At 42.8% G+C, this 13,212-nt stretch overlaps 1 protein-coding gene across 10 annotated transcripts in view; it reads left to right on the top strand.

The window, feature by feature from the left end:
• LOC123994593 (DENN domain-containing protein 5B-like) overlaps nucleotides 1-13,212 on the top strand; it is a 118,661-nt gene that overhangs the window by 83,283 nt on the left and 22,166 nt on the right. For all 10 annotated transcript variants that reach the window (XM_046297375.1, XM_046297378.1, XM_046297376.1 and 7 more), the window contains 2 exons: nucleotides 3,276-3,463; nucleotides 5,854-6,429. In XM_046297375.1, coding sequence (XP_046153331.1) covers nucleotides 3,276-3,463; nucleotides 5,854-6,429 — 764 coding nt within the window. The remainder of the gene's footprint in view (nucleotides 1-3,275; nucleotides 3,464-5,853; nucleotides 6,430-13,212) is intronic.

The following is a 13,212-nucleotide window of genomic DNA, read 5'->3' as shown; positions in this document are numbered from 1 at the left end:
TTAATAAGAATATTTCATTCATTCAGATCTAGGATTATGTTATTTTAGTGTTCCCTTTGTTTTGAGCAGTGTATATACAGTGGGGCAAAAAAGTATTTAGTCAGCCACCAATTGTGCAAGTTCTCCCACTTAAAAAGAGGAGAGAGGCCTGTAATTTTCATCATAGGTACGCTTTGATTATGACAGACAAAATGAGAATAAAAATTCCAGAAAATCACATTGTAGGATTTTTAATGAATGTATTTGCAAATTATGGTGGAAAATAAGTATTTGGTCAATAACAAAAGTTTATCTCAATACTTTGTTACATACCCTTTGTTGGCCATGACAGAAGTCAAATGTTTTCTATAAGTCTTCACAAGGTTTTCACACATTGTTGCTGGTATTTTGGCCCATTCCTCCATGCAGATCTCCTCTAGAGCAGTGATATTTTGGGGCTGTTGCTGGGCAACACGGACATTCAACTCCCTCCAAAGATTTTCTATGGGGTTGAGATCTGGAGACTGGCTAGGCCACTTCAGGACCTTGAAATGCTTCTTACGAAGCCACTCCTTCGTTGCCCGGGCAGTGTGTTTGGGATCATTGTCATGCTGAAAGACCCAGCCACATTTTATCTTCAATGCCCTTGCTGATGGAAGGAGGTTTTCACTCAATCTCACAATACATGGCACCATTTATTCTTTCCTTTACACGGATCAGTCGTCCTGGTCCCTTTGCAGAAAAACAGCCCCAAAGCATGATGTTTCCACCCCCATGCTTCACAGAAGGTATGATGTTCTTTGGATGCAACTCAGCATTCTTTGTCCTCCAAACACGGCGAGTTGAGTTTTTACCAAAAAGTTATATTTTGGTTTCATCTGACCATATGACATTCTCCTAATCTTCCTCTGGATCATCCAAATGCTCTCTAGCAAACTTCAGACGGGTCTGGACATGTACTGGCTTAAGCAGTGGGACACGTCTGGCATTGCAGGATTTGAGTCCCTGGTGGCGTAGTGTGTTACTGATGGTAGGCTTTGTTACTTTGGTCCCAGCTCTCTGCAGGTCATTCACTAGGTCCCCCCGTGTGGTTCTGGGATTTTTGCTCACCGTCCTTGTGATCATTTTGACCCCACGGGGTGAGATCTTGCGTGGAGCCCCAGATCGAGGGAGATTATCAGTGGTCCTGTATGTCTTCCATTTCCTAATAATTGCTCCCACAGTTGATTTCTTCAAACCAAGCTGCTTACCTATTGCAGATTCAGTCTTCCCAGCCTGGTGCAGGTCTACAATTTTGTTTCTGGTGTCCTTTGACAGCTCTTTGGTCTTGGCCATAGTGGAGGTTGGAGTGTGACTGTTTGAGGTTGTGGACAGGTGTCTTTTATACTGATAACATGTTCAAACAGGTGCCATTCAAACAGGTAACGAGTGGAGGACAGAGGAGCCAACCTCTTGTGACAAGGGGGCAGTATTTTCCTTTTTGGAAAAATAACGTTCTCAAAGTAAACGGGATTTTTTTGTCAGGACTAGATGCTAGAATATACATATAATTGACAGCTTAGGATAGAAAACACTCTAAAGTTTTCAAAACTGTAGAAATATTGTCTGTGTATAACAGAACTGATATTGCAGGCGAAAGCCTGAGAGAAATCCAAACCCGGAAGTGCCTCGTGTTTTGAAAGCTCTGCGTTCCAATGCGTCCCTATTGAGCAGTGAATGGGCTATCAACCAGATTACTTTTTCTACGTATTCCCCAAGGTGTCTACAGCACTGTGACGTAGTTTTACGCCTTTATGTTGAAGAATACCCGTAAGCGGCTACATTGTGTAAGGGGTCACCTGATGGCTCTCAGAGTGATTCTCTGACATAGTTGAAGTGTACCTATGATGAAAATTACAATTGCTAATGGAAACACACACACAGGTGCTCCTGCAGTACACACACACACACACACTGATGAATGGCCAGGTCTGGTGTGCTCTCTGTACAGTGTTAGTGTGTTATTAGTATGATTAGTTGCTCATGAGACCGAGAGGAGGAGATGCTAAAGTGGAGCTGTTTTTCAGCTCTCTGAAAGAGCATCTGGATCCTTACAGCCACTCTGTCTAATACACAGTAACCGACCATTGGTCTCCGGAACAGAGAGTAGATATAGCCAGTCTGGATCCATCCTCTGTATTGGAATATATTGTATGTGCAGTGTTTAGTCCAGTGTAATGTCCAATGCATCTAGCTGTCTTTCTCTGACCTGAGACCTTGTATGCGTACGGGGGGAGGGGGCGAATTGGGAATAGAGAGAGGGTAAATTTGTGTCTGTCCGTCCATCTGTGTGTGAGACGCATGCGCTGGTCTGTGTGTTTATGCGAAGATGGTCAAGTTGAAGACAGACTTTGAGGCAAGGTAGATGCTCGCACACAAGCGCTCTCACACAGTCGCTCACACACACGCAATATACAAATGCCAGGTCCCCTAGTTCTCTTGTAGAATGTAAATTGGCTAGGTCTTTGTTTAATGCTTTGTCGACCTTGAAAAGTGTAATGCATTTTGAATGAAAGTACACAGAACCTCTGTGCCTGAGCAGCGGCGAGAGTGAAAGCAAGCGAGTGAGGGATGGAGAAAGGGGTAGAGGGAGAGGGGTTGCGTGGATAAATTGATATAGCGTGCCGTTTTATTATGGAGGTCAGTCAGGCTTGGGGTCTGATCATTTTATTCATGGAACTCCTGAACCTCAGTACCAAAGCCAGGGTGAGACCACTGATCCTAATCTTTAATCAGGAACCAGTGCGGGCCAACACACACACACACACACACACACACACACACACACACACACACACACACACACACACACACACACACACACACACACACACACACACACACACACACACACACACACACACACACACACACACACGTACTGCACACACACACACACACACACACACACACACACACACACACACACACACACACACACACACACACGTACTGCACACACGCACGCACACACGTACTGCACACACGCACGCACGCACACACACACACACACAGAATGGTGATTTAAATTGAATCCATCAGAACAGAATTTCTTTCATCCCATATTGCCCCCAGATTCAATTTTGATCTGTTGATTTAAAGTTATTCTCTGCACCTTCTTCTCTCCTCCCTCCTCTAACATCTCCCTTGTATTACCCCTCCCCTCCACCTTTCCAATCACTCACTCCATCCCTCCTTTTTCCTCCACCTCTCCCCCTCCCAACTTCTCTCCCTTCCCTCACTCTACCTCTCTCCAGACTACCAGCGGTTGATGACAGTTGCGGAGGGCATCACCACCCTGCTCTTCCCGTTCCAGTGGCAGCATGTCTACGTGCCCATCCTACCCGCGTCACTGCTGCACTTCCTGGATGCCCCCGTGCCCTACCTCATGGGCCTGCAGTCCAAGGAGGGCACCGACCGCTCCAAACTAGAGCTGCCACAGGAGGTGTGTCTCTGTGACTGTGTGTGAGACTGGGTCTGTTTTTTTATTTGTAAGTGTGTGTCTCATGCAGTAGGCAGTTACAGTAAGGGCTCATTGTTGCTGAATGCACACTGTCCAATGCCATCCAACCCTGACTCTCCACAATGTGCCTCTCACGCACACAGACAGACTACCTGCCTCCTATTCAGACTGAGCGGGAAGTGGAAATGCAGCTTTCAGACCCCTTATTGTAGAGGAACGTCTATTGAAAGTTTATTTTCGTCTATTGGAGATAAAACCCAATAGAAGTATCACTCGCAGCCCAATGTGTTCGCATAGCCCCCCATTGTTCTTTTGTAGAAGGAATTTCTCTGGAAAGGCTCAAGCGACCTCCTCAGACAGTGAAAGTGATGGAACCCTCGTGTGTGTGTGTGTGTGTGTGTGTGTGTGTGTGTGTGTGTGTGTGTGTGTGTGTGTGTGTGTGTGTGTGTGTGTGTGTGTGTGTGTGTGTGTGTGTGTGTGTGTGTGTGTGTGTGTGTGTGTGTGTGTGTGTGTGTGGACAAGATAAGACTCCTAATGGTCTGGAACATCCCAAAGAGATTCCCAGCTTCAGGGCTCTCCCCCACTCCCACCGCTCATTAATCGGTCCCATTCCATATGGATGCTAATTATCGGAGTCAGTGCAGCATCCGATGGCGTTCCCTAGTGCTGCCCCTGCCTCCTCCTCACAATCCAATGTTCTGCCCTTTTTGTGTTCCTCCGGATCCTCCCTTAAAGATCACACGGTGCCAAATGTTTTAATTTAGAAATATCTCCATTTCTGTATGATTCTTTGAAGTGAGGAGGATGACCTAGAAATGGACGGCTGAAAGCAAACGGAAAGAAGGGCAGGATCATAGAGCGAGGATGTGAATGAATGAAAGCCTTTTTTTAACCCTGGCTCTGTAGAAAGAATGAATCTCATTTCCATTTCAAATGGCAGAACAGTAATTCGTCTCCTAATCATATTAGTCATGTTTGCATAGCAAATAAGCAAACAAGTACATGCATACACTCATGAATACCAACCGTTTCATATCCGTTTGTCCATCTTGAGCCTCCATCCTTTCTTTTTAATGCAAAAGAGGAACCAATGGCTTTTAACCCGAAACTAGGCCAAACATTGTGTGCCTGTACAATCAGCCAGCGGGGTGCGTGCTCCATTTCCCTCATCTCGTAAATCAGGCGGATGGCCTGCAGTCTTCTCCACTACCTAAATAAACCTCCGTTAAGCCAATCCACGTCAGGTCAGATCTGTGCACAGACGGCTGATTCAGCCCTTACAGAGCAATGCACATGGAGTCAAACCTGGACCCAGAAGTACACGGGGAAGAAAATGTTTTGAAATTCACATCTGGAGCCTAGCAAATGCTGTTATAAAACTATCGTCAATTGGTGGAACACCAGCGTTACAGATGCCAGACAGTAAATGCTAATGTCATGTATTCAGGTGTACAGGAACCCCTAGTCATCCTCTCAGGGACAGTAGAGCCTGGAAGTATACACTATAACACAGCATGTGTATACTGTTCAAAAGTTTGAGGTCACTTAGAATTATCCTTGTTTTTAAAAGAAAATAACATCATTGATCAGAAATACAGTGTAGACATTGTTAATATAAATGACTGTTGTAGCTGGAAACAGCAGATTTTTTTAATGGAATATCTACATAGGCGTACAGAGGTCTGTCATCAGCAACCATTACTCCTGTGTTCCAATGGCACGTTGTGTTAGCCTTTTTAAAATGATAAACTTGGATTAGCTAATTGAGCATTAGAAAACTGTTGTTCTCATTAAAGAAGCAATAAAACTGGCCTTCTTTAGACTAGTTGAGTATCTGGAGCATCAGCCTTTGTGGGTTCGATTACAGGCTCAAAATGGCCAGGAACATAGAGCTTTCTTCTGAAACTCTTCAGTCTATTCTTGTTCTGAGAAATGAAGGGTATTCCATGCGAGAAATTGCCAAGAAACTGAAGGTCTCATACAACGCTGTGTACTACACCCTTCACAGAACAGCACAAACTGGCTCTAACCAGAATATATATGGAGAGTGGGAGGCCCCGGTGCACAACCGAGCAAGAGGACAAGTACATTAGTCTATTTTGAGCAACCGACGCCTCACAAGTCCTCAACTGGCAGCTTCATTAAATAGTAAACCGGAGTCGCCTCTTCACTGTTGACGTTGAGACTGGTGTTTTGGGTTTAATAATGACAATCACATACTGACCCACTTACCCAATACTCAATCTGTCCATGTCCAGTCCCCAACCCCAACACACCCCTCCCTGAGTATCTATTCATTGAGCAATAGCTATGTTATAATTGTTGTATAAACTTCCATGTTATTTCTAACCTCTCTCTCTCTCTCCTAATAGGCTAACCTGTGCTTCGTGGACATTGACAACCACTGTATCGAGCTGCCTGAAGACTTCCCCCAGTTCCCTAACAAACCAGAGTTAATCCAGGAGCTCAGCGAAGTCCTCCTCCGCTATGGAATATCCCCAGTGGGGGGCGCTCCTCCAACCTCTGTCCCCACCTCCACCACCACCCTTGGGTCTGTCTCTACCCGTCACCCTGGTCTGAAGAGCCAACAGGCCATGAGGGAGCTAGAGGACGATGGGAGGAATGGGAACCTAGGAGGGGAACAATTAGCTGTGTTGGAGCTTCTCCAAGGGAACGCTACTCTGGAAAGACTCCAGGCTCTGGCTAAGAGAACAGGGGTCCGCGTGGAAGCCCTGAGGGGGGTAGGGGGTGAGGGAGAGGCTCAGGGGGGGAGGACGGCAGTCGATGAGGAGGAGCTGAGGAACGCTAAGCTGAATGTACAGCTGAGGGAGGTGTTCGCTAGCAGGTTTACCATGATGTTCGCGGACTATGAGGCCTTCGTCATCCAGAGCGCTCCAGACCTGGAGTCCTGGCTCACCAACCGAGAGCAGATGCACAACTTTGATAAGGTGAGATGGGTTGACACACACACACACACACACACACACACACACACACACACACACACACACACACACACACACACACACACACACACACACACACACACACACACACACACACACACTGTTTACCTTAATGTAACGGGCTGTTTGTTGAGGCCTGTGTTGTGTGATAGTGGAAGTCCACTGGAGCATTATCATGTTTGAGATGCTGGATTAAATTCTTTCCTGAAACCCGTCCATATTCCATTTGATAAATAAGTAAGACTAACACAGCTGGAGCTGTTAAGACATGGTATTGGCAATAACAATGTTTGCATTTATAAAATCACAGGGGAAATGCATTCATATCAGCAAACAGCCAGATAACAGAGTTGGTTGGTGTGAGTTTATGCTACGTGCTGTGCACCCAGATATATATATTTCTACAACTTGATTAGAGTCCACATTCATTTGATTGGACATGATTTGGAAAGGCACACAGCTGTCTATATAAGGTCCCACAGTTGACAGTGCATGTCAGAGTAAAAACCAAGCCATGAGGTCGAAGGAATTGTCCGTAGACCTCCGAGACAGGATTGTGTCGAGGCACAGATCTGGAGAAGGGTACCAAAACAACTCTGCAGCATTGAAAGGCCCCAAGAACAAAGTGGCCTCATCATTCTTAAATGGAAGAAGTTTGGATCCACCAAGACTCTCTTCCTAGAGATGACAGCCTGGCCAAACTGGGCAATCGGGGGAGAAGGGCCTTGGGCAGGGAGGTGACCAAGAACCCAATAGTCACTCTGACAGAACTCCAGAGTTCCTCTGCAGATGGTAGAACCTTTCAGAAGGAAAACCATATTTGCAGCACTCCACCAATCAGGCCAGACGGAAGCCATTCCTCAGTAAAAGGCACATGACGGCCCGCTTCGAGTTTTCCAAAATGCACCTAAAGAGACTGACCATGATAAACAAGATTGGCCTGACTGCCAAGCGTTCATGTCTGGAGCAAACCTGGCACCATGCCTACAGTGAAGGATGGTGGCAGAATCCTGCTGTGGGGATATTTTTCAGTGGCAGGGACTGGATGACTTAAGGTTTGAGGGAAGATGAACGGAGAAAAGTACAGAGATCCTTGATGAAAACCTGCACCAGAGCACTCAGGACCTCAGACTGGGGTGAAGGTTCACCTTCCAACGGGACAATGACCCTAAGCATACAGCCAATACAACGCAGGAGTGGCTTTAGTCTCTGAATGTCCTTGAGTGGCCCAGCCAGAGCCCGGACTTGAGGCTGTAGTGGCTGCCAAAGGTGTTTCAACAAAGTACTGAGTGAAGGGTCTGAATAGTTATTATGTCAGTGTCATTTCAGTTTTATATTAAAATAAACATTAGCAAAAATCTCAACCTGTTTTTACTTTGTCATTATGGGGTATTGTGTGCCGGTTGATGAGGGAGAAAAACTATTTAATCCAATTTAGAATAAGGATGAACTACACAATGTGGAAAAGTCAAAGGGTCTAAATACTTCCTAAAGGCACTGTATTTTGTAACAAGGTACTTAGTACGTAGTTTGAATGGTACTATGGTGTGATAAATTAACTAAATATATATACAAAAATGAACAATTTCACAGCATGCCTTTTAAGGAACTCTACCCTGAAAGGAGGCCTATAATAATACCCAGTGTGCATTGCAGTTCATTTAGGTTCATTTTTACATTTACATGTTGGTCATTTAGAAGACACTCTTATCCAGGTGGACTTAGTCAATGCATTCAACTAAGGTGTATAAACAACATAACACAGTCATAGCAAGTAAATGTATTTCTAAATACAAAATTCATGTATTTTTTATTAAATACATTTCAAAAGACAAGTATTTTGTTTTTTTATTTAGTCATTTCTGTCCATCCCTGTGTGCACCTAATATCATTTTGTAATTACATTTGTATATTTCCCTACCTACTAGTATTTGTCTTCATGTCTTTCCCTACCTACTAGTATTTGTCTTCATGTCTTTCCCTACCTACTAGTATTTGTCTTCATGTCTTTCCCTACCTACTAGTATTTGTCTTCATGTCTTTCCCTACCTACTAGTATTTGTCTTCATGTCTTTCCCTACCTACTAGTATTTGTCTTCATGTCTTTCCCTACCTACTAGTATTTGTCTTCATGTCTTTCCCTACCTACTAGTATTTGTCTTCATGTCTTTCCCCTACCTACTAGTATTTGTCTTCATGTCTTTCCCTACCTACTAGTATTTGTCTTCATGTCTTTCCCTACCTACTAGTATTTGTCTTCCTGTCTTTCCCTACCTACTAGTATTTGTCTTCATGTCTTTCCCTACCTACTAGTATTTGTCTTCATGTCTTTCCCTACCTACTAGTATTTGTCTTCATGTCTTTCCCTACCTACTAGTATTTGTCTTCATGTCTTTCCCTACCTACTTATTTGTCTTCATGTCTTTCCCTACCTACTAGTATTTGTCTTCATGTCTTTCCCTACCTACTAGTATTTGTCTTCATGTCTTTCCCTACCTAGTATTTGTCTTCATGTCTTTCCCTACCTACTAGTATTTGTCTTCATGTCTTTCCCTACCTACTAGTATTTGTCTTCATGTCTTTCCCTACCTACTAGTATTTGTCTTCATGTCTTTCCCTACCTACTAGTATTTGTCTTCATGTCTTTCCCTACCTACTAGTATTTGTCTTCATGTCTTTCCCTACCTACTAGTATTTGTCTTCATGTCTTTCCCTACCTACTAGTATTTGTCTTCATGTCTTTCCCTACCTACTAGTATTTGTCTTCATGTCTTTCCCTACCTACTAGTATTTGTCTTCATGTCTTTCCCTACCTACTAGTATTTGTCTTCATGTCTTTCCCTACCTACTAGTATTTGTCTTCATGTCTTTCCCTACCTACTAGTATTTGTCTTCATGTCTTTCCCTACCTACTAGTATTTGTCTTCATGTCTTTCCCTACCTACTAGTATTTGTCTTCATGTCTTTCCCTACCTACTAGTATTTGTCTTCATGTCTTTCCCTACCTACTAGTATTTGTCTTCATGTCTTTCCCTACCTACTAGTATTTGTCTTCATGTCTTTCCCTACCTACTAGTATTTGTCTTCATACCTACTAGTATTTGTCTTCATGTCTTTCCCTACCTACTAGTGTCTTTCCCTACCTACTAGTATTTGTCTTCATGTCTTTCCCTACCTACTAGTATTTGTCTTCATGTCTTTCCCTACTAGTACTAGTCTTTCCCTATACTAGTATTTGTCTTCATGTCTTTCCCTACCTACTAGTATTTGTCTTCATGTCTTTCCCTACCTACTAGTATTTGTCTTCATGTCTTTCCCTACCTACTAGTATTTGTCTTCATGTCTTTCCCTACCTACTAGTATTTGTCTTCATGTCTTTCCCTACCTACTAGTATTTGTCTTCATGTCTTTCCCTACCTACTAGTATTTGTCTTCATGTCTTTCCCTACCTACTAGTATTTGTCTTCATGTCTTTCCCTACCTACTAGTATTTGTCTTCATGTCTTTCCCTACCTACTAGTATTTGTCTTCATGTCTTTACTAGTATTTGTCCCTTTCCCTACCTACTAGTATTTGTCTTCATGTCTTTCCCTACCTACTAGTATTTGTCTTCATGTCTTTCCCTACCTACTAGTATTTGTCTTCATGTCTTTCCCTACCTACTAGTATTTGTCTTCATGTCTTTCCCTACCTACTAGTATTTGTCTTCATGTCTTTCCCTACCTACTAGTATTTGTCTTCATGTCTTTCCCTACCTACTAGTATTTGTCTTCATGTCTTTCCCTACCTACTAGTATTTGTCTTCATGTCTTTCCCTACCTACTAGTATTTGTCTTCATGTCTTTCCTACCTACTAGTATTTGTCTTCATGTCTTTCCCTACCTACTAGTATTTGTCTTCATGTCTTTCCCTACCTACTAGTATTTGTCTTTGTCTTCCCTACCTACTAGTATTTGTCTTCATGTCTTTCCCTACCTACTAGTATTTGTCTTCATGTCTTTGTCTTCATGTCTTTCCCTACCTACTAGTCTTTGTCTTCATGTCTTTCCCTACCTACTAGTCTTTCTTCATGTCTTCATGTCTTTGTCCCTACCTACTAGTCTTTGTCTTCATGTCTTTCCCTACCTACTAGTCTTTGTCTTCATGTCTTTCCCTACCTACTAGTCTTTGTCTTCATGTCTTTCCCTACCTACTAGTCTTTGTCTTCATGTCTTTCCCTACCTACTAGTCTTTGTCTTCATGTCTTTCCCTACCTACTAGTCTTTGTCTTCATGTCTTTCCCTACCTACTAGTCTTTGTCTTCATGTCTTTCCCTACCTACTAGTCTTTGTCTTCATGTCTTTCCCTACCTACTAGTCTTTGTCTTCATGTCTTTCCCTACCTACTAGTATTTGTCTTCATGTCTTTCCCTACCTACTAGTCTTTGTCTTCATGTCTTTCCCTACCTACTAGTCTTTGTCTTCATGTCTTTCCCTACCTACTAGTCTTTGTCTTCATGTCTTTCCCTACCTACTAGTCTTTGTCTTCATGTCTTTCCCTACCTACTAGTATTTGTCTTCATGTCTTTCCCTACCTACTAGTCTTTGTCTTCATGTCTTTCCCTACCTACTAGTCTTTGTCTTCATGTCTTTCCCTACCTACTAGTCTTTGTCTTCATGTCTTTCCCTACCTACTAGTCTTTGTCTTCATGTCTTTCCCTACCTACTAGTATTTGTCTTCATGTCTTTCCCTACCTACTAGTCTTTGTCTTCATGTCTTTCCCTACCTACTAGTCTTTGTCTTCATGTCTTTCCCTACCTACTAGTCTTTGTCTTCATGTCTTTCCCTACCTACTAGTCTTTGTCTTCATGTCTTTCCCTACCTACTAGTCTTTGTCTTCATGTCTTTCCCTACCTACTAGTATGTCTTTCCCTACCTACTAGTCTTCATGTCTTTCCCTACCTACTAGTCTTTGTCTTCATGTCTTTCCCTACCTACTAGTCTTTGTCTTCATGTCTTTCCCTACCTACTAGTCTTTGTCTTCATGTCTTTCCCTACCTACTAGTCTTTGTCTTCATGTCTTTCCCTACCTACTAGTCTTTGTCTTCATGTCTTTCCCTACCTACTAGTATTTGTCTTCATGTCTTTCCCTACCTACTAGTCTTTGTCTTCATGTCTTTCCCTACCTACTAGTCTTTGTCTTCATGTCTTTCCCTACCTACTAGTCTTTGTCTTCATGTCTTTCCCTACCTACTAGTCTTTGTCTTCATGTCTTTCCCTACCTACTAGTCTTTGTCTTCATGTCTTTCCCTACCTACTAGTCTTTGTCTTCATGTCTTTCCCTACCTACTAGTATTTGTCTTCATGTCTTTCCCTACCTACTAGTATTTGTCTTCCTGTCTTTCCCTACCTACTAGTATTTGTCTTCATGTCTTTCCCTACCTACTAGTATTTGTCTTCATGTCTTTCCCTACCTACTAGTATTTGTCTTCATGTCTTTCCCTACCTACTAGTATTTGTCTTCATGTCTTTCCCTACCTACTAGTCTTTGTCTTCATGTCTTTCCCTACCTACTAGTATTTGTCTTCATGTCTTTCCCTACCTACTAGTCTTTGTCTTCATGTCTTTCCCTACCTACTAGTCTTTGTCTTCATGTCTTTCCCTACCTACTAGTATTTGTCTTCATGTCTTTCCCTACCTACTAGTCTTTGTCTTCATGTCTTTCCCTACCTACTAGTCTTTGTCTTCATGTCTTTCCCTACCTACTAGTCTTTGTCTTCATGTCTTTCCCTACCTACTAGTATTTGTCTTCATGTCTTTCCCTACCTACTAGTATTTGTCTTCATGTCTTTCCCTACCTACTAGTCTTTGTCTTCATGTCTTTCCCTACCTACTAGTCTTTGTCTTCATGTCTTTCCCTACCTACTAGTCTTTGTCTTCATGTCTTTCCCTACCTACTAGTCTTTGTCTTCATGTCTTTCCCTACCTACTAGTCTTTGTCTTCATGTCTTTCCCTACCTACTTTGTCTTCATGTCTTTGTCTTTGTCTTCATGTCTTTCCCTACCTACTAGTCTTTGTCTTCATGTCTTTCCCTACCTACTAGTCTTTGTCTTCATGTCTTTCCCTACCTACTAGTCTTTGTCTTCATGTCTTTCCCTACCTACTAGTCTTTGTCTTCATGTCTTTCCCTACCTACTAGTCTTTGTCTTCATGTCTTTCCCTACCTACTAGTCTTTGTCTTCATGTCTTTCCCTACCTACTAGTCTTTGTCTTCATGTCTTTCCCTACCTACTAGTCTTTGTCTTCATGTCTTTCCCTACCTACTAGTCTTTGTCTTCATGTCTTTCCCTACCTACTAGTCTTTGTCTTCATGTCTTTCCCTACCTACTAGTCTTTGTCTTCATGTCTTTCCCTACCTACTAGTCTTTGTCTTCATGTCTTTCCCTACCTACTAGTCTTTGTCTTCATGTCTTTCCCTACCTACTAGTCTTTGTCTTCATGTCTTTCCCTACCTACTAGTCTTTGTCTTCATGTCTTTCCCTACCTACTAGTCTTTGTCTTCATGTCTTTCCCTACCTACTAGTCTTTGTCTTCATGTCTTTCCCTACCTACTAGTCTTTGTCTTCATGTCTTTCCCTACCTACTAGTCTTTGTCTTCATGTCTTTCCCTACCTACTAGTCTTTGTCTTCATGTCTTTCCCTACCTACTAGTCTTTGTCTTCATGTCTTTCCCTACCTACTAGTCTTTGTCTTCATGTCTTTCCCTACCTACTAGTCTTTGTCTT

Source organism: Oncorhynchus gorbuscha, linkage group LG14 (assembly GCF_021184085.1).
Source record: "Oncorhynchus gorbuscha isolate QuinsamMale2020 ecotype Even-year linkage group LG14, OgorEven_v1.0, whole genome shotgun sequence".
Taxonomy (NCBI): Eukaryota; Metazoa; Chordata; class Actinopteri; order Salmoniformes; family Salmonidae; genus Oncorhynchus; species Oncorhynchus gorbuscha.
The sequence above is the reverse complement of the archived record's forward strand: the minus strand, read 5'-3'. Positions and strand labels throughout refer to the sequence as shown.